General features: G+C 36.0%; 3 protein-coding genes and 1 non-coding gene across 5 annotated transcripts; 3 read left to right on the forward strand and 1 right to left on the reverse strand.

Moving 5' to 3' along the window:
* The first annotated feature begins 1,364 nt into the window (after nucleotides 1-1,364).
* EDA16 (SNF2 domain-containing protein / helicase domain-containing protein / zinc finger protein-like protein) lies at nucleotides 1,365-10,619 on the forward strand. 2 transcript variants are annotated; one of them, XM_089716645.1, is made up of 12 exons: nucleotides 1,367-2,099; nucleotides 2,633-2,720; nucleotides 2,869-3,252; nucleotides 3,409-4,517; nucleotides 4,667-4,738; nucleotides 5,490-5,567; nucleotides 5,639-6,551; nucleotides 6,758-6,888; nucleotides 7,098-7,319; nucleotides 8,318-8,929; nucleotides 9,018-9,227; nucleotides 9,996-10,619. In XM_089716645.1, the coding sequence occupies exons 1-12, from the start codon at nucleotides 1,941-1,943 to the stop codon at nucleotides 10,098-10,100; spliced, it is 4,083 nt and encodes a 1,360-aa protein (XP_089572771.1). In that variant the 5' UTR covers nucleotides 1,367-1,940; the 3' UTR covers nucleotides 10,101-10,619. The 2 variants fall into 2 exon arrangements, with proteins under 2 accessions (XP_089572772.1, XP_089572771.1); XM_089716646.1 differs by lacking the exon at nucleotides 7,098-7,319 and having other exon boundaries at nucleotides 1,365-2,099.
* Nucleotides 10,620-10,959: 340 nt separating this feature from the next.
* Nucleotides 10,960-11,031, forward strand: TRNAQ-CUG (transfer RNA glutamine (anticodon CUG)). The gene has a single exon. It is a non-coding gene; the product is annotated as a tRNA-Gln (tRNA).
* A 215-nt stretch (nucleotides 11,032-11,246) lies between these two features.
* LOC105649496 (alpha/beta-Hydrolases superfamily protein) lies at nucleotides 11,247-12,552 on the reverse strand. The gene has a single exon (XM_012236157.4). The coding sequence runs from the start codon at nucleotides 12,322-12,324 to the stop codon at nucleotides 11,368-11,370; it is 957 nt and encodes a 318-aa protein (XP_012091547.1). The 5' UTR covers nucleotides 12,325-12,552; the 3' UTR covers nucleotides 11,247-11,367.
* A 7,524-nt stretch (nucleotides 12,553-20,076) lies between these two features.
* On the forward strand, nucleotides 20,077-23,411 carry LOC105649497 (serine carboxypeptidase-like 32). Its single transcript, XM_089716647.1, has 10 exons — nucleotides 20,077-20,419; nucleotides 21,091-21,198; nucleotides 21,348-21,443; nucleotides 21,591-21,683; nucleotides 21,770-21,852; nucleotides 21,955-22,248; nucleotides 22,380-22,510; nucleotides 22,648-22,743; nucleotides 22,825-22,930; nucleotides 23,018-23,411. Exons 1-10 carry the CDS (start codon nucleotides 20,128-20,130, stop codon nucleotides 23,162-23,164), a joined length of 1,446 nt encoding a protein of 481 aa, XP_089572773.1. The 5' UTR covers nucleotides 20,077-20,127; the 3' UTR covers nucleotides 23,165-23,411.
* The last annotated feature ends 1,110 nt before the right edge of the window (nucleotides 23,412-24,521 follow it).

Raw genomic sequence — 24,521 nt, forward strand, 5'->3', positions numbered from 1 at the left:
CCATATCGTCCCTCATATACCCAGGGGGAACGTCTATGACCTGCACCCAGAGGTTAGTTTGAAGTAATGGAATCTTTAGCGGATCTTCTCCACGTTGGAACTGGCTCCAGATCAATAAATGACGATTGAACAGCCACGGTGCTCCATCCAGAACTCTATCTAGATCGATTTGGTTATAGAAACGGAATAGATAGCGTTTAGCACCAAGATCAGAAATGGAAATACCTCCCAAAGGGTGCCATAGATCTGCAAGTGTTGTCTTCATCGCCTGGAAGTTTATCACATTATAAGTCAAAAACATTCCAACCAAACAAAAATCTTCTACTGCCGCCTGAGGTATGTCCGGAGCCGCCACAACCAGATCTTCCTCCTCCTCATGAGCAAGGAAAGAAGATTTAGATCGAGATCCATAGCCAGAGATGTTTATGGTTTCATGGAAATCTTTGAACAAAGCTTGAAGAACTTGAAAAATGAGACAAAGAAAGAAGGCGTGCACTAAGGTTTAAGATCGAGGAAAAGAAAAAATGTTTATGGTTTCATGGGAAACTTTGAACAAAGCTTGAAGAACTTGAAAAATGAGACAAAGAAAGAAGCGTGCACTAAGGTTGAGGATCGAGGAAAAGAAAAGAGACTTGCACTGTGGCAGACAAGCGTGCACTATGGCAGAGTCATAAATTGGTTTAACTAATATATGTTTAAATTCAGTGGTGGATTTAATGTATAAAAAGACGAGTCATTGACCTTGTTTTTTATTTTCTAATACATATGTATTTGTTTAGATTAATCTATAAAGTTTAACTTATTTATGTCTTTCATCATTTTTTTTCAAAAAATTATATATTGACGTTGAAAAAAAATCCTACATCCACCCCATTGTACAACTATACACATTGTAAGTTCAAATCTGAAAAAACATTTATCCTTAAAACAAAATGAGAAATTATACATTATTTTAAACAAAAAAAAAAAAAAGAATTCACTAGTTAAAATATAATTTAAAGGATAATATTCGGATTAAATTTCAAATTGATGCTATGATCTTTTATTTGATGACGAAGCATGCATTTTTCTTTTTTCAAATGGAAGACACCCAGCATGCACACTTGCTCATGCAAAAGCATGTAATAAGCAAAAGGATTAGCCACTTTCAAAACCAAAAAAAAAAAAAAAAAAAAAAAAAAAGCAAAAGGATTAGGTAATTAAAGATATCTAATGAATCTAACCCAACACGTCATACGCGCGACAAACTCGCGTGCGCTTAAAATCCAGCATACAAATTTAGCCCAAAGCACACGGCTTTCCGTTTTTTACCCTTCCGGCCTGCCCAATTCCTCGTCAGTTTAAGACGCTTATAACAATTATGATTCAGTGCATAAGGAAGTATACGAGAACAAAATTTGATCTCCTAATCAGATTAATGGATGGCGATCAATCGTTCGTGATCAGTCAAGCTCAGAAGTCCAACCGACCACAGGAAAGTCCTTAACGTATGCGCTCTTCACTTCCCCTTCATATTTAAATCCGTGCTTTCCACATTATTCACGATTAGTAACTTTTGCATTTGTATTTTACACAGATAAATAAATACTATATATATACACTTTATTTTTTCTTTCGTTTTTGGGTGTTGGGTTTCCGTTCTGTAGCAAGAAAAGTCGCATCTCTCTCACAGAAAATTACATAAACAAAATCATCGTAAAGCGAGAAACTTCTTCGATATTTCGTTCTCTCGAATTTTATTCTTCTGGTCGGTTTAGGATATGAGGTCTCAGATATTTGGATCGACAGTTTCAATTCGAATTTTACAGTACCGGATAATTTTTGGTTAGGGTTTGGGGCTTTTGCAGGAGAATTCAATTGAACTAATAGTGTTTTAGGTTTTTTTAATCCTTTGATTTTGCTGTTGGAGTTTCCTTCTCTCTCTCTCTTCTCTTTTTTTCATGATGATAATGGCTGATGGCGATTCGGGGATTTGGCCTGGCGGTGAAACCCATGGCGTTGACGGGGTTGATGCAAGCGGCGTTGGTGAGGGAGAAGATATGATGATGGATCTCGATATGTTACTTCACATTCTTGAAGAGTCTGATGATCCTTCTCAGGTAGGTTTTGTTGTTGCTCTTTGTTACTAAAATGGGGGCTCGAATTTTCCGAATAAGGACGCTGTTTCAGTTCGCAGAGTCGGTAATAATGGGTCAGAGTAGAATTTGAAGATACTTTGGTTTTGTGGTGTAGTTCAGCTTTTACTGCTTTTTTGATCTGCTAGTTGATTATGGTGGCGTACAAAAGAAAAAGCTGGTTTGGCTTACTGGGTGAAAACTGTATATGGGTTTTGTTTATTGAATATATTAGCTTAAATTGGTCCTTGAGCCCTAGGAGCGTATATTGATCGAGTCCATAAATGAATGTTATACGAATTGTTGTTTCAAGCAAAGTGGGAGAATTCTTTGGGTTTTACATTATTGTTTTTAATGCAGGATTGAATTTTTTTTTTTTTTTCAAAAATTGACAAGACATGCTCTGATCCTTTCACTTGTGAAACTGGGATATGCGCTTTCATGCTTTTTTTTTTTTTTTTTTTTTTTAATTTTTAATTTTTAGTGAATATTTCTTCTTTGGATTTACAAAATTGCAGAATAGTCCTGAAGATTTTTCATATAAGGATTTGAAAGTTGAGTCAGCTCCTGATGTTGGCAACCAAAAGAACGTTCAGCTTCAAAGCGGTAATGACTTTATACTAAAATTTTTGTCCTCGTTAGTTGTATCTGAGAAATAGGATGATGGTGCGTTCTAGAGTTGTTCTTGGGTTGAGATTGAAGATCTCATACTATTTTGTGGATTGTAATTGCTCTTCATTGGTCTACTGTTTAGGGTTTCAGTTGTTAGATGGATTGCATGCGTTACAGTCTGAGCCTATAGACACTGGTACATTTTACCGTTCACACGATTCAGAAACTTCGGATGCTAGAGGGGGTTCAGTCGGTTCATTTGATTGTGAAAGGAGCTCTACCATGACCTTAGATGATGTAAAACCGGAATCATCATCACAAATTAGCTCTCCTATGCATACTTGCTCAGGAAGTCTCAGAGAGTGGTGTTTGCCATTCAGCAGGGATCAAGGAACGGATTGTAATACAGCATCCACTGTTGCAGGAGCAGAATTTAATCATGCTGCTGGTGATTTGGGCATGAATCTTCTATTGGGTCAAACTGGAGCTCAATTCAAGCATATGGGAGGGAAAAACGATTCCAAAGGTATTCGGAATTCTTCTAATTGCTTTTAAATTATGCTTTTCATATGATAATTTTTTTTTATTACTTTTTTTTAAGAAAAAAAAATCTTTGAGCTTTGCATTTGATAACCACGATTTCTGGTGGTAGTGCTGATTTTTTTTTCCCTGGCAATTGCAGACGCTTCAAATGGCCTTTACATGGACAACTCAGATGGGAAGTTTGGATGTGACAGCGCTTTAACTGAAAACAGCTTTAGATTTCCGGAATCCGGAAATGATTTTTATAGAATTATGGATATGTCCTTTGTGGATGCACATGTTGCTTCACACAATGCAGTTTCTAGTCAGTCCAACTTTTGTCATAATTCTGATATTAATACTGAATTAGGTCCCCATTACTCGGCCATGGAATTTGGAATTAGTTCTGATAGTACATTTTTTGTTGATTCGCCACAGTGTTATTTTGGTGGAGATTTCAATTTTGAATTATTGCCAAGCAATGTAGTTACAACTAACAAAAGTGATGAGAAGGATGATATCCAAACGGAGAGTGCATGCTCTGTATCTGACATTTCGATGATTGATTACTCTGATGTCAAGGGATTGAATTTTAAAAGTGAAGTTAATAACTCTATGTCTCCTATCAGTGGAAAATTTCTATCCAATACTGATGGTAGACTTGTTGATGACAAGTCATTAGGACTGCCATTCAGTTGTATCCAGTCGGCCATCAGCAAGAAGCAACTGGCTCATACAGATGAAAAAATTAGTGAAATGGATGCATGTAGGAGCCTGATCTGCAATTCTGATGAAATTACTAATGAAGTTATTGATAGAAAGTTTTCTTGTAGTGAAGGAAATAGTCTCTTTGTTGATGCTGTATCGAAGCAATCATCCTTTGGTGTTTCTTCTATGCCAATTCAAAAGAATTTTGTCTACTTGTCATCTGCTGAGGAATCTAAGATAAACAAGCGGCTAAGTTGTGTTAACAAAGAAACAGATAGTAAACTGCTTCAGTCTAAGCGCTCGGGCCATTTATCAAGCATCAGTCCTGAATCAATTCAGAGTACCTTGTCTGGTAGCAGATCCTATCTTGATGAAGACTCTGATATATGTGTCCTTGAAGATATTAGCCAACCTGCTCGCACAAACCAATCTCTTGCACTTGTGAAGGCCAATGCTCCTGTCCAGCATTCTGCATATGGTGATTCCATTCATTACTCTGCCATTGCAAACCCCAGGCTTAGGGCTAATGATGAGCGGTTCATATTTCGAGCTGCATTGCAGGTTAGTTCTGCGTGATGTCATTGTTCGTATCCTTTAATCTTAAATTCCTTCAAGTTTGAAAAGTTTTAGAACTAAAAGTTATAAATTTGGATTATGGTGGCAACAAATTAAAATTAATTATGGTCATTTGATTGCGGTATGCATAACAGGATATTTCTCAGCCCAAATCTGAGGCTAGTCCACCAGAAGGAGTTTTGGCAGTACCTCTTTTGAGACATCAGGTTTGGAAGTTTTCCTTGGTTACCTACTTAGCCCCATTTTAGAATTGGGTCTTGGCATTGGATGTGGTGAGGACTTCGATAAAATTAGTCTGGTCTATTAACAATGAAATTAAGTTTGACAATGTATTACCCTGTTGGAAGCAAAGAAAGAAAAGGAGAGAAGAAATATTTGTTAATGATTTAAGCTATCATAAGCTCAATAAAAAAGAAAGGAAATACTATATCAAGCGGTAAACAGTTATATCCTATTCAGCGTGCGCATGTGAGTACGTGACATTAAGAAGTGACCTATGTCTTTGTTGGACACTGACTGACCTCTTGATACCTCTCTTTTATTTTATTTGTGTTGGTGTTAAAGTCTCTCTTTTGTTTTTCTATTTATCCTTAATTCCTAGTCCATATCAAATTAAATTGAAGTTATAGTTATCCAGTGGAAGTATAACATCTTTAGACTGAATTAGTTGGGGTTTCTTAAATGAAATTGGCATAACTGGAATCTCTAATTGTTAAATCTCTCTCTCTCTCTCTCTCTCTCTCTCTCTCTCTCTCTCTCTCTCTCTCTCTTCCTCTCTTTTTTTTTTTTCTTAAACTATTTTTGAATTATTTTAATGTTAAGAATGACTGTGTTATTCAAGGATGCATATTGTGGGTTTTCCTCATTCTCTCTGATCTCTGTTCTTACGAAGGTTCTGTTGCTTTACATGAAGTTCTCAATGTGTCACCTAACTAATCTCAAGTGTTTTCTGGACAGCGAATTGCTTTATCATGGATGATTCAAAAGGAGACTTCCGGCATGAACTGTTTGGGAGGAATTCTTGCAGATGATCAGGTGGGTTTTCTGAGCAAAAGTTATTGATGGTATACTTGTGAAGTTTTATTTTAACATGAATTCTCTTGCAGGGATTAGGAAAGACAGTATCAACAATTGCTCTCATACTTAAGGAAAGACGTCCATCTTTTAAAGCAGATCAGCAAGTTGTTAAAAAAGAAGAGTTTGAAACTTTAGATTTGGATGATGACGATGATGAGGTTATTGAGGTTGGCGGAATGACAAAAAATGCTGAAAATTGTCAACATATGTCAAATCAAAGTTCAAAAACGAGCCCCGATAATGTTGGGCAGTCTATGGGAAGGCCTGCTGCGGGAACTCTTGTTGTTTGTCCCACAAGTGTCTTACGGCAGTGGGCTGAGGAGTTGCATAAGAAGGTAACCCATAAAGCTAATCTCTCTGTCCTGGTATACCATGGAAGTAATCGAACAAAGGATCCTTGTGAGCTAGCAAAGTACGATGTTGTTCTAACAACATATTCAATTGTTAGCATGGAGGTCCCAAAGCTGCCTGTTGTTGATGAAGGTGATGATGAGAAAGGAAAAGGAGAAGGCGATAATGTTGCATCCTTGGGGCTTTCATCTGGTAAGAAAAGAAAATATCCGCCCAGTTCTGGCAAAAAGGGTTCTAGGAATAAGAAACAAATGGATGCTGCATTACTTGAGTCTGTTGCTCGACCTCTTGCAAAGGTGGGATGGTTTAGGGTTGTCCTGGATGAGGCCCAGAGCATCAAGAATCACAGAACTCAAGTAGCTAGGGCCTGTTGGAATCTTCGTGCAAAGCGAAGGTGGTGCTTGTCTGGCACTCCTATCCAGAATGCAATAGATGATCTTTATAGCTACTTCAGATTCCTCAGATACAATCCTTATGAGGTCTACACTTCATTCTGCTCTACATTAAAGATTCCAATTCAAAGGAATCCTACAAAGGGGTACAAAAAGTTGCAAGCTGTTCTGAAAACAGTAATGCTTCGTCGCACCAAAGGTCAGATTGAAGTTTGTGACTGCTTGAATCAAAATATTCTTTGGTCTGCTTTAAAAATCTTGGTTGCAAATGTTATATTCGGTAGCATGATCTTGAGTTTTTAATTGGATCTATATTTATCAAAGTATTGAAAATTAGATGCGTACTCAATAATTACTGATTGCAGTGGTTTGTGCTCATCATCTTACTGTTATTGTTTGATACAGCAACACAAATTGATGGCGAACCAATTATTACCTTACCGCCCAAAGTAGTGCAACTGAAAAAAGTGGATTTCTCAGATGAAGAGCGTGATTTCTACACAAGATTAGAGGCTGATTCGCGTGCTCAGTTCAATGTATGTGTTTAACTAGACGAGTAACATGGGTGATGATTTTTTTTACTTTTTGTAAATAACTTATATTTTACTTCTTTTCATTTTCTTTCCCTTTCTTTCTTTACACCTCCCTCCTCCTTTTCCTTTCCGATAAAAAGCTTATTATTCTGATAATTATTTAGGAATTGTTATGTTGCAAACGTGTGCATTTAATTTGTTTGTCCTGCCAGGAATATGCAGCTGCTGGAACTGTCAAACAAAATTATGTCAACATCTTGTTAATGCTGTTGCGTCTGCGTCAAGCTTGTGATCATCCTCTTCTTGTTAGGGGCTATGATACAAGTTACCTGGGGAGATCCTCAATTGAGATGGCTAAAAAACTTCCCAGGGACAAACAAAAATGCCTTTTGAATTGCCTAGAAGCATCTTTGGCAATCTGTGGCATCTGCAATGTATGTATTTACTCATTTTGTCCTGCTTCAATGTTGTCTCTGTTCATTTTCTGCAATGCATCCTCAATTGAACTGGAAAGAGGCCTTCTAGGGATTTGACAGCCTGCTTTTTGTGAATCTATCTTTCAGAGCTTTGCTGAGTTCAACTCTGAAATTTTGAAGAACAAGAAATTTCATATACTTGCAAAACGATGTAGGGCGTCTAGGCTGTTATATAACAATTGAAATAATACATTCAGTCTCTGAATGTTAAATCCCTATAGGACATAGATTTTTGCGTAAACCACTAGGATGAATACTAGGTGAAATTTGTTTTGGCTAAAAATCTAATACTGAATGACAACATGGGGGCTTAATAAGAGTTATTAAGAGAAACATGCTGCTACACCAGTTCATTTGAGAATCTTTGGAATTTACCAGACCCCTGGAATTGAATCTTTGAGAAAATCTAAGTGAATCCATATTACCTTAAAATTTAAAAATAAAAGCCTCGTCTAAAACTCATCATTTGAGGTTTAGTTTTAGTTTCCGTAATTATAGGGTCTCCAAATCAGTGTTGCACGTTAAATGTGGCTTTCCATATTGTCGGATGGCTACTGCCAGGCTTTCCAATCAGAGGGTGTGCCATGTTTTATTGATGACTAGATAAGGTGTTAAAAAAGTCATTGTATAAAATGTTTATGGCTGGTTATATTTCCCTCCCGGCCAAATCTCGCTGGTTGTATTTAATTGTTGAACCGATGTGTTCTCATTCCACTCTTGGTAATTGAGGTGCTGATGTTATGTTGTAAATGGGTGGCTGATGATTGTGTCTCTGGTATAAGTTTCTATTTACTGATTCAGTGTGTATGAGAATAATTTTGCTCTAAATTATGCTGTATAGTTTCCGTGTTGGGGTGTATGTTTTCTATTAACCTTAAATTGTCTTGATCAACTTTTCATTCTGACCAAATGTGTTTTCATGGTTCATACTCTGATGAGACTTCATTTTTCTGTAGGATCCACCAGAAGATGCCGTTGTTTCGATCTGTGGTCATGTTTTCTGCAACCAATGCATATGTGAACATCTTACTGGTGATGACAACCTATGCCCCACCTCAAAATGCAAAGTTCGATTGAATAGTTCTTCAGTGTTTTCCAAATCCACATTAAACAGTTCTCTCTCTGACCAGCCTGCTGTAGATGGGTTTGGCTCTGAAATTGTTGATGCAGTTAACCCTTACTCTGAGATTCCACCATATGATTCTTCAAAAATCAGAGCCGCTCTTGAAGTCCTGCAGTCACTGACTAAACCACAGGATTGCTCATCCACAAATGGTTCCTTAGATAAATTTTCTGATGGAGCTGCTACTTCTCCTGAAAACTTGTGTAGTTCTGGGATTTCAGTAGATGATAATACTGATGAAGGATTTTTATCTCTGGACAAAAATGTTCAGGATTCAGTTAAGCAGGTCGGCGAGAAAGCCATAGTATTTTCCCAGTGGACAAGGATGTTAGATTTGCTTGAAGCTTGTCTTAAAAATTCTTCTATTCAGTACAGAAGACTTGATGGAACAATGTCAGTTGTTGCCAGAGATAAAGCAGTGAAGGATTTCAATACACTCCCAGAGGTTTGGGGGAAACCACCTTCTAATATTTCATGGAGAGTTATATGTCTACTGAATTTATTTCTGATTTTTTATCCTCCTTGCTTTGTAGGTATCAGTTATGATTATGTCTTTGAAAGCTGCTAGTCTAGGACTAAACATGGTTGCAGCTTGCCGTGTGCTGCTTCTGGACCTCTGGTGGAATCCCACTACTGAAGACCAGGCAATTGATAGAGCACATCGAATAGGACAGACACGCCCTGTTACTGTTTTGCGTTTAACAGTGAAAGATACCGTTGAAGATCGTATTTTAGCTCTACAGGTATTATTCCTTTATTTTCTTTCTCTTTGTCGTATAACTTATTTAGAAGTTCCTGATTTCATTTTTGAAAAGTTTATGTAGAGATGACATTGATGGCTACGCTCTATGGTTTGTTGGAAGTATTTAGTTTTCATTATTCAGTTATTGGTTCTCAGGCATGTTACTTATAGATGTTTCAGGATTAGAGCCTTAGAGCTCCTCATTAAATTAAGTTGGGACTTTGGTTTGGCGAGGCATTTATCTGGTGAAAACTTTAACCTAAGGTGAAATGATTAGGTTGTTTAAGTTTAAATTTTAGTAGCTGTTCAAGTGTTAACTTTAAGTTATTTTGTTTTTGTTTCATATATACTTTTGGGCAAGGACTGGAAAAATAAAAAAGAGGTTGAGCTTGGGGATTAGGGCAATATGGTTCATCTGTATCCAGTAATTAAAATCACATGAGCCACACAACTTGATTGTGTTGGCCTTTTTGAGATCTCTACTCGAGTTCTTCATTCTCATCTATGCAAATTGGGCAAGCTTTTGATGTGATTGGTATTCCATGCTTGATTTGACATGATTTGTAGCTTGTAAAGTCTCTAGTTTCTGGTTTATTCACTTTTAAGACAGGTAAAATGACAGATTAATTACTTGCCTCTTTTGTCCTATCTCTCTATTTTTCTTGCATTCTATAGCTGATATGTGAAGTTTTATCTTGGATCCTGTATTCAGATATTTTTATTTTCTTGATTTCAAATTTGTGTTTCTGAAAAATCCTTGATCTTGCAGCAAAAAAAGAGGGAGATGGTTGCATCTGCATTTGGAGAGGATGAAACTGGTGGTCGTCAGACTCGCTTAACAGTAGACGACTTAAAGTACCTTTTTATGGTGTGAAGATGGAGATAATAATATTTAGAAGACATTTTTTTGCCGGACTCAGATACATCATCTATAGGTCCCAGCCAGCAAAGATATATAGGTAGATATTCTTAGCTGCTTGCTGCTGCAGCTCTATCATTAAATTGAACCATAGCCTGACTAGTTTCAACATTCATACCTCAGAAGTTTTTTTTCCTGACGAGAAAATACATGCATAGGTGTTATTTGAAGATGATCCATTTTTTATCCATTTTTTGGCAGCTCTAACAATTGATCTCCTCGTTTGTCTCCATAGTTGAAATAGAGTCTTACAGCTAGTATAGATAGAGTTTGATAGGTACATATGTAACTTTTCTTTTTACAAAATTTTCCCCAAGTGTAAATGAAAGGGGTATTTCCTTTTGATTAAATTGTTATATTGTTTCTCGTTGTACAGGGATTATGATTTCCATATGTTTTTGACTGTAGTGGTCAAAAGACCAAATATTGTGCTGATGAAAGTATTTTTCTCTATTTATTTTTGGTTTTTCGATTGATGCTGTTCCAGTTATGTCATGTAATGCAAGAGTTTCAGGTTTGGATGCTGTTGAATGATTGCTCATCATTTATTTATGGGAAAGATGTTAAAAGTTGGATGACTCTTAAATATATATATGTATTTTTTTGTATCTGACGGCTAAACCCGCTGCATTAAGTTGATCTACTTGCTGTCTAAGTAATGTTAAGATGTGGTCTTAAGGGGGAAAAATAAAAAGGGTTACTGAGCGATCCAAGCCAGCGGGTGTACTACAGCCACCCAATGTACGTTGTTGCGGGCTTCGGACTTAGGAGAGTAATATCATATAGAAAGAATGGAATCTTTTTAATCGGGCCAGGTCCCATGGTCTAGCGGTTAGGACATTGGACTCTGAATCCAGTAACCCGAGTTCAAATGTCGGTGGGACCTTATTTTTTATAAAATTTTATTTAGACTTGGAAAATCATAATATGATAATAAGTTAAAAACGAATGTCAATGTGATTTTTACATGGTATTTTTATTCTATTCTATCAGGCAGAGCTGAAGTTCAGGTCCCCATTTGCCAAACTACACAGGGTAATACGCCTCAGAATTCTACTATGAAAGTCGATTAAACAAACACTTACCTGATCAACATAAGAATGAAAGGAAATTGCTATCATAAGTTTACATCTATTAGGAAAAGGAATTCTTTTACAAGTCTCTGATTGATGTTTGGAATTAGACTCGTAAAGTTTCTCAAGTTACAGACAATTTTCCCCATTTAACATCTACAATTCAACCAGGACGAAATGTCATTGCGAACAATTTGAATATTTTCATCTGTCTCCCCAAACAGCAAAGAATGCATCATACCATCATATATCTTGATTGTCTTGTCATTGCTCTGTGACTCTTCATACAGAGCTCTGCTAACATTTGGATCAGTAACAACATCAGCGTTGCCATGTAACACCATAAAAGGAATGCTAACATCACATAATCTTTGACTCAGATAATCGGTGACTCTCAACAGCTCAACAACAGTACCCAATCTTGGTTTTCCCCTATATCTCATTGGATTCATTTCTCCAATCGGCTTCTTTTTCTCTACTTTGATTGACTTGGATAAAACATCTGCCGTTGGTACAATTGCCCAAGTTGGAAAAAATTTTGCAACAAATGACAAAATCTCAGGAATTGGCCATCTGGGTTTCATTGCCTCAGAGATTTTACACATTGGTGCGACCAATATCGCTCCGTCGAACCCTCTAGGGTTTGCTAGATGAATAAGAAGGCAAATAGCGCCGCCCATTGACTCACCATACAAAAATGAAGGCAACCCATGAAATTGTGGATCTTGCTTTATAGAATTGAAGAAAAAATTGCAATCTTGAACAACGAGATCTACGTTTGGAACATAGGCTTTGAGGCCTTGAGATCTGCCGTGGCCTTCAATGTCAATACCAAAGCAGGCAAAACCCTTCTGGGCAAGGAAGATAGCTGTGGACTGAAACGTCCAGCTGATGTCATTGCCGTAGCCATGGACCATACAGAGGATGCCACGAGGAGGGGTTGTGGAGCTGGAGAGCCATGATCTGGTGAAGAGAGAGAGGCCTCTCGGTGAGGTGTAAAATGAATGTGAAGCTCTGATTCCTTGTTGCTTGTAGTACTCTTCTTCTGGGGTTTTGCCCCAGTAGTGAATTTCGGTTTCAGTCAAGAGATTTTCTTGCTCCTGCATCTTTGGAGAAAGATTGTAAGATTGCAATACTGCTATATGTTCTCTGTTTTGGTGTTTCCGTGGATGGATGGCACTTGGTCGGCTGCTGGCTGTGAATTTAACTTTTCTCTTGGGTTGGTTTGGATTGGACTCGGTTTTGCAACAGTTGACTTTTATTTTGTGGGCAGGCTTCCCCAGTTATTTTTGGAAGTTGAGGTCAGTGCTCTTAGCCCATTACTTTATGGCCGCACCCCGCAGCAAACTATATTACATTCAATGCATTGTGCTTATCTTCACTAACTTGAAATAACTACTTGATGATTTTTGTTTTGGGGGTTAACTTATCATGGGGGTAATTTTACATCTTTCAACAAAAGCCAGTTTTTTTCACATCGATGAATATGTACCATAAGAAGGTTCATGTATCATTTCTTTCTAGTGAAAACATAAAGCACATGCCTTTCTTCCTTTCTTCTTTCTTACTTTTTTTTTCTCAATGAGGGCATAAAGTATATGCCTAATTATTACTTAGTTTCTAATGCATATGATGAAAATTTGTTGTGTAAATTAATTATGCATTACATACCTAATTAATTTACATAGTGCCTAATGCATGTCATGAAATAAATTAATTAGGCATAAAGTCGCACCTAATTAATTTACATAGTTAATTAATAATTAGGCATTTTGTCCTATTGAAATGAAAACTCTAGTTAACCTACAATGAACTAGATGCCTAGGCTTCAATGCAAAACTTGTCAAGTTTCTAGCAACGCCATAGATCAATAGCTGCTATTCATAGTGTTATTTACTAGTTATATGCCTGTATTCATCAATTTTTTTAGACAAATTAAAGGCAAGTGAGATTCTTCTTACTTTGCCTTTTCTTTCAGAAATCTTGTAATAATTCGGAGTCCTGTGCAGGTTTCTTTATCCCAATAGAGACTCACATACTGCACAGCTTCCCCACATGTTGGGATTGCTTAAAAGGCCAATTCGGCCACCAACTTGAGGGGATTTTTAGTTATTGACTGCAACTTTGAGTTGAGTAGTCTTACTACTATATCTCTAGATTTACAAACCATGTGTTTTAGTATGCAATATCAAGATGTTAGGTGTCGACAATTTTCAGAAGTTGAACCTGTTTCTTTGAAAGCAAGATAATGCAGTTGGTTTCAGGATTGCATGTGAAAAATGCTTAGGGAAATGTTTAGTCGGTGCATCAATTAAGACTTTTGTAAAGTAGTTGGCGGTGATTTATCAAAAGTGTGCGTTTGTTCTTGCTGAAATTCGGGGAAAAGCACAATAACTTGAGTACCTCCATATCTACTATAAAAGTAGAGAAACTAGTTCTTCTTTTAAATGCCCCATAGGATAAGTCCCTTGCAAAGCTAAGAGAAGAAAATTTTTAATGTTTCGTTGTGATAGCAATGAAAGAACAAAGAAAGAACAAAATGGAACAGGAAGTGGAAGTATATTATTCTTTTTATGCATAATTTCAGGACAGGAAAAAGATAAAGGTAGTTCAGAGGGAATAAAAGGACACAGAACTCAAGAAAAAACCTTCCCCAGCAAAGAGTCATATTTGGGGAATTTTGTTATTTATTCTACTACGTTATAGTTTCACTCTTAGAGGGGGAAAAAAAATATATTCAAAAATAAGTATTGCACTTGAGAAATACTAAGATATACTTTAAGCTCGGTGTAGAGAAGTTTTTCAGAAGATGTAAATTTTTATTTATTCAATTGATAATGATGCAAAAGTTTTGGTAGGTCAAAGTATCATAAATAAATTTATCATTGTACTTTGCGTAAAAAAACCTCTCAAACTTTGCAAGAAAACCTCTTGTACCTCTAAAATTATGGATTTTGATAACATTACACACCTCTCCACATTACACAATTATTTTTTGGTATTTCAGCTTTTATATGCAAAATATTAATTTGATGCGTGGTTACTAAAACTTTTGAATAATCTTACATTTTTTAACTATCCATTAAGTGTTTAATTGATTTAATTTTACAAGTTGAAATATTAAATGGAAAAATTTTGCAATTTGAAGTGTTTAATACGTGCAATTTATAAATTGAAGTGTTCAATTGGCCAAATTAAAAATTGATGGTTAAAATGAACAGTAAAAAGATACAAAATTTGAATTCTCTTTACATCAACTTTTCTGGTCATAGGACTGACTATCAATTTCCTGTTGAAGAGATGTACAACAACAAGAATTAAAGAAATGCAACGAGAAGCTTAACAGAATCAGCTTTGTTATCGATGTTAAACTTCACGTAAAACTTGGCCCATAAGCTATTTTGCCTTCTCAAGCTCCAGAAGGGTCAGATGGCCACTCGATTAGATAATAAATTATGGATAAAAGATTAGATAAATGGCATACGCACTTTGCTATTTTATATGTTCTAATTTAACCATATGTCAAGTGTTTGAAAGAGAAACCTATGTACCAGCAGATTTTTCTTGAGGGCTAAAGTTAAGTTATTGATAAATGTGGGTGGATAGTTATCTTAAGCTAGGATAAGATTGCCAAATGGTTTTACCACATCATTTTTAATTTTTGGATGGACGAAAACTAGGCCATTTTTTCTTGTAAGTGACACTTAAAATGATTGGAAAGGAGTGGGTGAATCTAATTTGGCTATCGGCATTTTCAGTATTATAAGTATTAAATTCTTTTTTACAGAAGAAATATGCCTTCAACATTGGTAGCAATGGGAATCTCATGGGCAATTTAACTTTTGAAAAATTGTTGTTAATGGATGGAGTTGTGTATAATAGCTTTCAGGGGCACTGGTAACTGCATATTTTGATTATTAATTCAAGGTTAAGCATGAATATGCTTATTTAATTAGTAATTTATGATAATGGTTTAAGGTGAGTGAGTACAAGCAATCTTAGCTCTGAGGAATAACACGACTATGGATCAGATTCCTATGTTTGTTCTGCATGGCTATTGACAACTTAAGGATGCATGATATGACACCTTTCTTTGAAAAATTTGATGCTGAACCTGCAGCCTCTTATAGTGCGGTTTATCACAACTTTGATCAGGTCATGAATTGCTGCTAAAGAGCAAAATTAGAAAAAGGAAGTTGAAGTTAGACATAATACTTAGTAAAGAAAGCTGAGACAAAGCTTTATGCAAGATTTGTTTGAAAGGCTAACGTGTATCCCCTGGTTCAGTTTAGTTGCACAACACCCAAATTGGCGCACCAGAAGTCACACACACACATCACACAAGGGTGTTTTAAGTCCCTATCGTGATAGACATATCTTATCATTTACTATTAAACTACAAGATATAGGCTATTGTGATTAGCGCAAATTTGTACTTTTCCCCCTTTACACTGACCAATCCTTCCTAGTGGCTGTGAAATAAACCAAATAAAGGGAATGACCTAATTAATTAGTTTAATAAGGGAATTGTGGACATCCATTGGCCAATTTAAAGCTGGCTCTGATTTATTCAGAAGTTGGAAGTTGATCTAGCAAATCTCTTGTTGGTTGCCATTTTCGGGTGGCAAGAATATGATACATGGTGGGGAAAGTAGTCATAGATAATACTTTGGATATCAATTTCCTGATAGAGAACTTTGATTATTCTAATCCAACATAGTCTTGTGGGTATGACACCATACTAAATGACAACTATCTTCTTATATAAAAAGATTATCTCAATCCATTGTATATAATTTTGAGGACTGACTAGAATCATAACCAGCTATGATTATATAGATAATGAAGAAATGAGAATAGGATTGTTTTTATTTTGACTTTTAAATAGTATCATGAATTATGAATAAGAAAAGCGCATATGAGGCTTAAATGGAAAGTTGATGTAAGAATAGCATCTTTAAAAGCATTATTTTATTATGATGATGATTTTTTGAGGAAGTATATCTTTGAATTGAAAATAAAGAAAAGGTGCAAATAAATTATGAACTGAATGTCTAAGAGATGATTTCCATCTCATTCTTCAACTAAACAAATATGGATTCCAGGTCATTGTTCAACAACCAACTTAGTTATTCCTTTCATACCTTTAACCACCTAGAGTTCACCATCAGATTCAAGAGTCATAGATGAAAGGTTCGCCACAAAACTCCATCTTTCTACTTTGCGATGATGAGATTCTCAAAAATAGTTACCTTTTTGTCCATTTTAGGGGCACCACCAATTTGGAATTGGTTCTTATACCACTATCTTTTTTCCACTTGGGCGCTTTCATGACATGAGAAGTGACTAGCTAGAATGTGGTCAATCTGAAAAGATATCACCACGTGCTGTAACTGGATTTGGCCTTTTTTTTTTTTTTTCATAATCGTAACATTTGAATGCAGTATTGACTCTGTAACAGTGGTCTAACGTTCAAATGTTGCCACTACTCTTAATTTAGGGGGTGATTTGATCCCTAGGCTTATTTAATATTATCAGATTCCTAGACTGTCCCACTGGTCAGTAGCTGCACAAACTAATGGCTTCAGGATAAACTTTAAAGCCGTTGGCATCTTCTTGTGTACATAATGCATAAATGATAATGATACTAACTGTTTCTTACTTATATTTTTTTTGTAATATTTCATTCGTCCAGTGATGTATATGACTCACCAACTTAGTTGCTTCTGACTAGACTTGAAATTGAAGAACTTATTAGTGTCATCTATATGTGTAGTAAATTCTTTTTGATGGTTTTATACTTTGCTGTGCTCTTGGATTTTGGGTTATCCCGTTTATTTAATCTCTTTAAGAAGTTGTTGAAGAAGAATAGCCAATGATGATCCACTAATGTTCTTTCCAGTGGTGCCATTTGACGAAACGTCCCATAATTTTTTTCCATTTCCACCATCAGCAGATGTATCCACAAAGGATACAGCTTAATTTAAATTAATAGAAAATTGGATAGCTTTTAGTGCTTGTGTGCTAATAAGTAATATGCAAAAACTTGCTTAGCTGATAGTTGGACATTGATAAAAATGCCATTCTTTAACAATTTTCAGATTCACTTGATGAGACCAAGATAAAGAACCAAGAGGCAAGTTCATAACTTTTGAAATCACTAGATTATTCTCAGACCAGCTGTAACATCCCTTCTCGGTCCACCCGTAAACCCGAATAAACCGAGACGAGACGCTACAAACTGGTTGACTGTATGTCCTGTCATGCTGACATCATCCTGTATATGAACATACTAGCATGCTGATGCTGTTATATTAATACTGTCTATAATCTTTACAAGACATGATACTAGTTACAAAATGGATTGGGCCCAACTGTGTGCCCTGTACATGCCATAAAAAGAATAACAAAATGAGTTTCTACCCTGAAGACCGAGTCTTCTACAGATGAACGGCAGCAGTTGTAAACGGACCCTCTACGGACCAGTCTCAAAACCTGCGAGTTAAACAGGTAACTCGCTGAGCAAATAAAGCTCAGTGGATATCTCAACAAGGAAAGAAACAATAAAGCACATACTTGTATATAAAGAATCATGTAGGCACACAAGGCACATATAAGCACACATATCATGATATCTTTCATTTATCTGTATGATTTATGTAATGTTATGTCCAGATATCTGTATGGCTCCATAAGGTTATAGCGAAACCGAGGTGATAAGAAAAACTGTATAAACTGGATGAATACTGTATACTTGGCTGCTATGGCCCATATAATCATATCCACTCAACGGCCTGTAGCCGGAGTAACAAACTGTATGAGGCGCAGATCTGCTATCCTATGTCGCTACATGGCCTTATCGACATGGTTTCTACCTAACCTCAATGGAGCATAATGTTGGTATGTCAAATGTATAACACAACATCATAGTAATAGTTCATCACTTCATAAATTATAATGTTCATATGATTTCACATCATTTGTATGCTTGGATGTTGTTTTGATACATGTTCTAATGTTGTCTTTTTGTTTTGAAATGATTGGATGCATACAAGTTGAGCAAAGAACCCAATTACATAGAAAAGAAAGTCCAAAAATGCAGGAAAAGCCAAGTCGCGAGCGCGCCTGTGGAAGTCGCGAGCGCGAGATGCAGAAAATAAGAGACAGTGTGTTATCAGGCACAAGTCGCGATCGCGTACTTGAGAGTCGCGAGCGCGTAGTGTGCCAAATGAGAGACAGTGAGTTTTCATGCCAACTACGCGAGCGCGCAATGCAAGTCGCGAGCGCTTCCAGGCCAAGGGCCAACTTCGCGAGCGCGCACTTGAGAGTCGCGAGCGCGTAATATGCCAATTGAGAGTCAGAGAGTTTGAAGTGGAAGTCGCGCGCGCGCAGTGCAAAGTCGTGAGCGCACGACGTGCTTCCAGCCTACGCAGTGCCAGGTCGCGACGCGTTTCCAGCCTGCGCAGTCTTCACTCTTTTGGTCATATCTCTCAATATACAAATCCAATTTGGGTGATTCAAAAACCCATGCAAAGCTAACACATAGAGGAACAAATAACTCTTCTATGACACTTCCTAATTCCCTCATTAAATGGGGTCAAAATCAAGATGAAGTCCTCCCCTGTTTTCAACATAAACTCAATACCTCCCCTGTTTTCTCACCACTACCATTCTCCAACATGAAGCAATATATTGTCTCAATAGCAACACACCACACAAATTCTCATGCAAAGACAATAATAAAAATCAAGAGATATCAAACCTTTACTCCAAAAAGCTTGAGCTCTGTTCTAGCTTCTCTTCTCTACACTCTTTGAACTCCCTTCTCCTATACACATCAAAATTCTTACAACTTATCTACAATATCACTCAAGTAGAGACTGAATAACAATAAGCTGCAAGTAATTCTACTTACTTGGAGAGAATTGAGGTTGCCTAAATGGATGAAGAAATATGAAGAAGATAAAGATAAAGATGAACAATGGGAAAGTAAAATGATGATTACGGGTAAGTCATCACAAAATCAAGATAAATGATGGAAACTTACTAAATGATACCTCAATTGTAAAAAGGCTATAACTTAATACCCAAGCTTGTTCTTTTAATGCCATTAAATCCTAATCCTTACACTTTGCTCTTTTTCTTTCAATCAAGTAAGTCCACTAATAATCCCATTCTACCCCAACCGGGTTTGGTTCAACTCGACTCAACTCGACTCTATGCAAAGACTCGACTATGCAAAGACTCGACTCGGTAGGATGTCACACCAGCAGTCAAATTAAACATAGAATAAGAGAGAAAGGATATAAGATGGAATGCAAGACAGAAGTAGGAAATATAGTCAAATAAGAACTCTTTGAATATATTCGAAATTCTATCCGTTTATTTTTATTTTTAATTTCTTTCCCACCTTTTCTTGATTCTCTTATGATACATTTCCTTGGGGATTAATTCTCGAATTCTATAGGATAAGTGAAAAGCTTGACTAGTCAGGCGTATCTGTTGCTTCTTAGAGGTAGGGTATAATCACCCATTAGTCAAAAAAATATGTTTGGTTAGGGGATATTTTTCTGAAATTAACTTGATATGATTCATTCGAAATATAATATAGAGATACTATAATTTGCATGTCACATTGGTTTAACATCCCACAGTACAAATGGAAGCTCCACTGAACCTTAGCTCATGCAAAGAATACTCTTGAAGTTGTCTAAAAATCAATGTCAGATGCTGTAAGGTTGCCAACCTGATAAAAACTAATCACCATGACACGTCAGAGTACTCTTTCCACATGTTAATTTTTTAAAATTATTCTCTCCTCTAAAGTGCTCTCTGATTAGTATAAATAGACACGAGTCTTCTTGTGTTGTCATCCTATTTTGTGGAAGCCATTCTAAGTTGGCTCCAATATGGATTTTGTGTCTGAGATGACAAAATTCCTCACTTTAGTTCTTGTTGCCATAATCTCTGTTGAGACTGTTGCGAGCGCTAGGCACCAGCCATTGGATGGTCAGAAGCAATTTCACTCACTTGAAAATGATCACCTGGTAACTAATTTGCCAGGCCAGCCAGATGTGGACTTTCGGCACTATGCCGGTTATGTTACAGTAAATGAAAAGAATGGAAGGGCACTTTTCTATTGGTTCTATGAGGCCACCACGCACCCTGATGAAAAACCTCTAGTGCTGTGGCTTAATGGAGGTAAGCACATGAACATAATATTTGGATAGCTAACTTCCATACTTTTCCTTTTTGTTGGAACGAAATGAAATAGAGACGGTCTTGATGAACAATCAATGGTAGAACTGCTTTAAAATGTGCCATTAAATTTCTTGTTACCTGAGCAAGAAAATATGAAAAAAAAAAGAAAAAAAAAAAAAAGAAAGAGAATTCACTAGACTAGACAGTGCTCTATCCCTGTTTTGGTGACCTATCCATTTTGTCCTTCAGATTGATGGAACTGATGGATGTTCGGCAGAACAAATTTGACTGGATTAAAGGTAGGCTTTGAGACCTACTAATATCTCTAGTGGGTAAACTTTGGCCATCAAGAAATTATCCTGAAGGCCATTAAGATTCCAGTACTAATCTTTTGACCATGTTTATTTATTCATTTGCATTTATGTAATCAATGCAGGTTTCTCTCAATGTTTTGATGTTGCCTGTTGGCAAATACCCACACCATATAAAAGAAAATTTCTGTTAATAAACAATTGCATAAAGTTTTTTAAGAATATAATATGATATTTCCGTTTCCTAATTTTCCAGTGGGTTAACCTTTTCCCCTCATTTTCAACTCTTCCTGACAAAATTCTTGTATGGCTTTATTCTGTGTTCTCAAATAAGGTGACATGAGACGCTTCATCTTTCAGGTCCTGGATGCTCTTCTGTGGGATATGGAGCAACACAAGAGATTGGTCCTTTCCTAGTGGACGATGATGGGCGTGGACTTAAATATAATCCCTATTCATGGAATACAGGTATATGAGGGCCCACAACTTTTTAGCACATTTTCGATATTACACAATAGAATATCACATGTAGTATTAAATATTATTCCTGCAAGCATAATGCTCCATAATGACCATTAGATTGACTTCTAATTTTATTTATGCCGATAATGACGCAGAGGCCAACATATTATTCTTGGAATCTCCAGTTGGAGTTGGTTTTTCATACTCAAATACAACCACTGATTACAATGGTCTGGGAGATGGTTTCACAGGTGAGTTACATGCTAACTGTTAATTATTTGTTCACAAGTATTATGAATATTTACAGTTTTGCTAGAGCTACGGTTCTATTATGAATGCTTTGGACCATTTCAGAATGAGCAGAAAATCCTAAATCTATTATTTATAACTCCTTGCAGCAAATGATGCTTATGCTTTCCTGCACAAATGGTTTCTCAAATTTCCATCATACAGAACTCGGGCATTTTATATTGCAGGGGAGAGCTATGCAGGTAGTTTGTTGTGACAACACTTTGCTACACTCATCTTGTTTAAATTCCCATCTCATGCTAATATTACTTTTAACATGCATTAATAGGAAAATACATTCCAGAGCTTGCTGAACTGATACATGATAAGAACAAGGATTCTTTGCTTCACATTGATCTCAGGGGTATTCTGGTAAGGTCCTTGGTATAGATTTGGAAAAATCTTATGCATAACCATAATGGATCCCATTTCTCAATAAAAATTAACTAAGAACCTCGTTTTGGTCAAGTACAGCTGGGTAATCCTGAAACAAGTTATGCTGAGGACTGGGTAGGTCTCGTGGATTATGCTTGGAGCCATGCTGTCATATCAGATGAAACCTATAAGATCATAAAACAAAGCTGCGACTTTAATAGTGATGATCCATGGAGTAATGGTGATTGTGATCAAGCTATTAATGAATTATTTAGACAGTACAAGGAGATAGATATTTTCAGCATCTACACCCCAGTTTGCATTAGTGGTTCAGCAAATTCAGATGACAAATATATGCAAGTCATGTTTAAGCGTTCATCTACGACTACAATGGTGAGTGATAATTATCAGAATCAATACTGCAGATGATGACCGTTCATGATTATTTAATTATCAGGCAATAGCTATAACGATGAAAGCATCCTTAATATGCATTAAATGATTAAAAGAAATTTATTTATCAGATACCAAGGATTATGGGTGGTTATGATCCATGTCTGGATGATTACACGCGATCTTTCTATAATAGACCTGATGTTCAAAAGGCCCTCCATGTCGGTGATGGTCACTGGTCCAAAAACTGGAGCATCTGCAAGTAATGCAACTCTCTCTCTCTCTCTCTCTCTCTCTCTCTCTCACACGCGCGCGCACACACACAGTCTTCACTTCTTTGTAATAGTTGCAACACTACAGAATAATCTGCACAAATTTGACATGCTTCCTTGGGTTCAGTCATAAGATATTCGATGAGTGGTCAGATTCAAGGCGATCAGTTCTTCCTATATACAAGAAGCTGATTGCAGCTGGACTAAGAATATGGGTCTACAGGTCTGTGTTCCCTGCCTTGAGTAATTAGCTTGTAGATATTCTGCCCTTATTCTCATGATATTTCATTTCTCCTTGGCTCAGCGGCGATACAGACGGAAGAGTTCCTGTACTGTCCACAAGATACAGCTTAGCTTCTTTGGGACTGCCCATCACTAAAGCATGGAGGCCCTGGTACCACCAGAAGCAGGTGATTAACTGATTATCAACTGGAATTGAACATTAAACAAGTTATCCTAAAGTTGGTCTAACGAAGTTGGCTTACTGTTTCCATCAGGTCAGTGGTTGGTATCAAGAATATGAGGGGCTTATGTATGCAACATTTAGAGGAGCTGGGCATGCTGTGCCTAGTTTCAAACCGAGTGAATCACTGGCATTCTTCTCTGCCTATCTTCAAGGCAAATCTCCACCTTCTTCGCGATGAATTACCGATGCTGCAAAAGTAATGGCTGGCTATACTAGGTTATTGTATTTAATAGCAGAAAATAGTGAAGAAATAGTAAAAATAATGTGTGTTTGCTGTTGTTTCTAGACAATCAGAAGAATGTTCTATTTAGATCTTGTCTTTGTAAACGGAGCAAGCTCCTCACCAACTAAACATTAAACAAATGGATAGTTGGATACTCTGTTATCCTTTCGTGATCAAAAGTATTAGTCATTGAAGTTCTGCACTTGGTAGTATTTTTTGGACTGGACATGGACATTAAGATAAAGCAAATCACTATCTGACTTGACAGCATTTGATAAAATGAACATTACATACTTGTGTAATGTTACATTAAAATTTTATCAATATTTTATGATAATATTCACAGGTAATCTAGAACTCAAAACTATAGTATTCTCTGGTGCAAACCTTAGTCTTTTATTATCAAAACTATTTTGATTACATAAATTTGTTCATTTCACTATAAGTTAATGAATTAAGTAAATTAATAAATTAATTTTTAATGACATCTTAAAATTGTATATTACATTTGTATCATACTTTATTTTTTTTTTGTTAAACTATCAAATATTTTTATTAGTATCCTAATATTCCTACTCATTAGCAGTTCTAACTTCAATACAGTTAGGAATATTCAAAGTGAATCAGGAATTGTAATATCATTATTATGAAAATGAAGGGTATATTGGGTTCATAATATAATCCTTATTTATGGATTTTCATTATACTTCTTATTTGTAATATAAATTATTCTAATGGAATGCTTCATATTATTATATTATAAATGAAAAATAAATAAATAATATAAATTATTTTTAAAAATATTCAATTACGAGTACTGAAACGAATATAAACAAGGTGCAATGAATATTTTAAAAAAAAAAAAGTACATTTCAAACTATTAAAATGCACTAAAATGTCAGTTTTACATAGTTTAGTTTGATTAATATTTAATAAACCTTTTTCAACATAATTTAGTTTGATTTCTATTTGATCAAACCATTTAGAACCGAATCAAACGGCTTACTTAAAAAGTTGCAATAATGTATAGTTTGTTATCTAGGAATATGTAATCTTTGCTATTAGTTTCATGGCAAGTTGATTTTTAATAATTAAAAGATCCTTTCATCAATGGTTTGGATTCGTTTGAAAAATTTTCAAGTTGCAATCTATAGTTTAGTTTGAAAAATCTATAATTAAGATAATTATGGAACTATATTAAAAGATAATAGCAGAAGTTAGTAAATACTAGTATCCTTAACAATAATACGGTAATCAAGACAAAAATAGGAGTATAGTCAATTAAAGATCTCTTAGAAAATTTTCCAAGTTC

The sequence above is a fragment of the Jatropha curcas genome, chromosome 11 (assembly GCF_041381405.1).
Source record: "Jatropha curcas cultivar XTBG-Jc1 chromosome 11, XTBG_Jcur_1.0, whole genome shotgun sequence".
In the NCBI taxonomy this organism is placed as follows: domain Eukaryota; kingdom Viridiplantae; phylum Streptophyta; class Magnoliopsida; order Malpighiales; family Euphorbiaceae; genus Jatropha; species Jatropha curcas.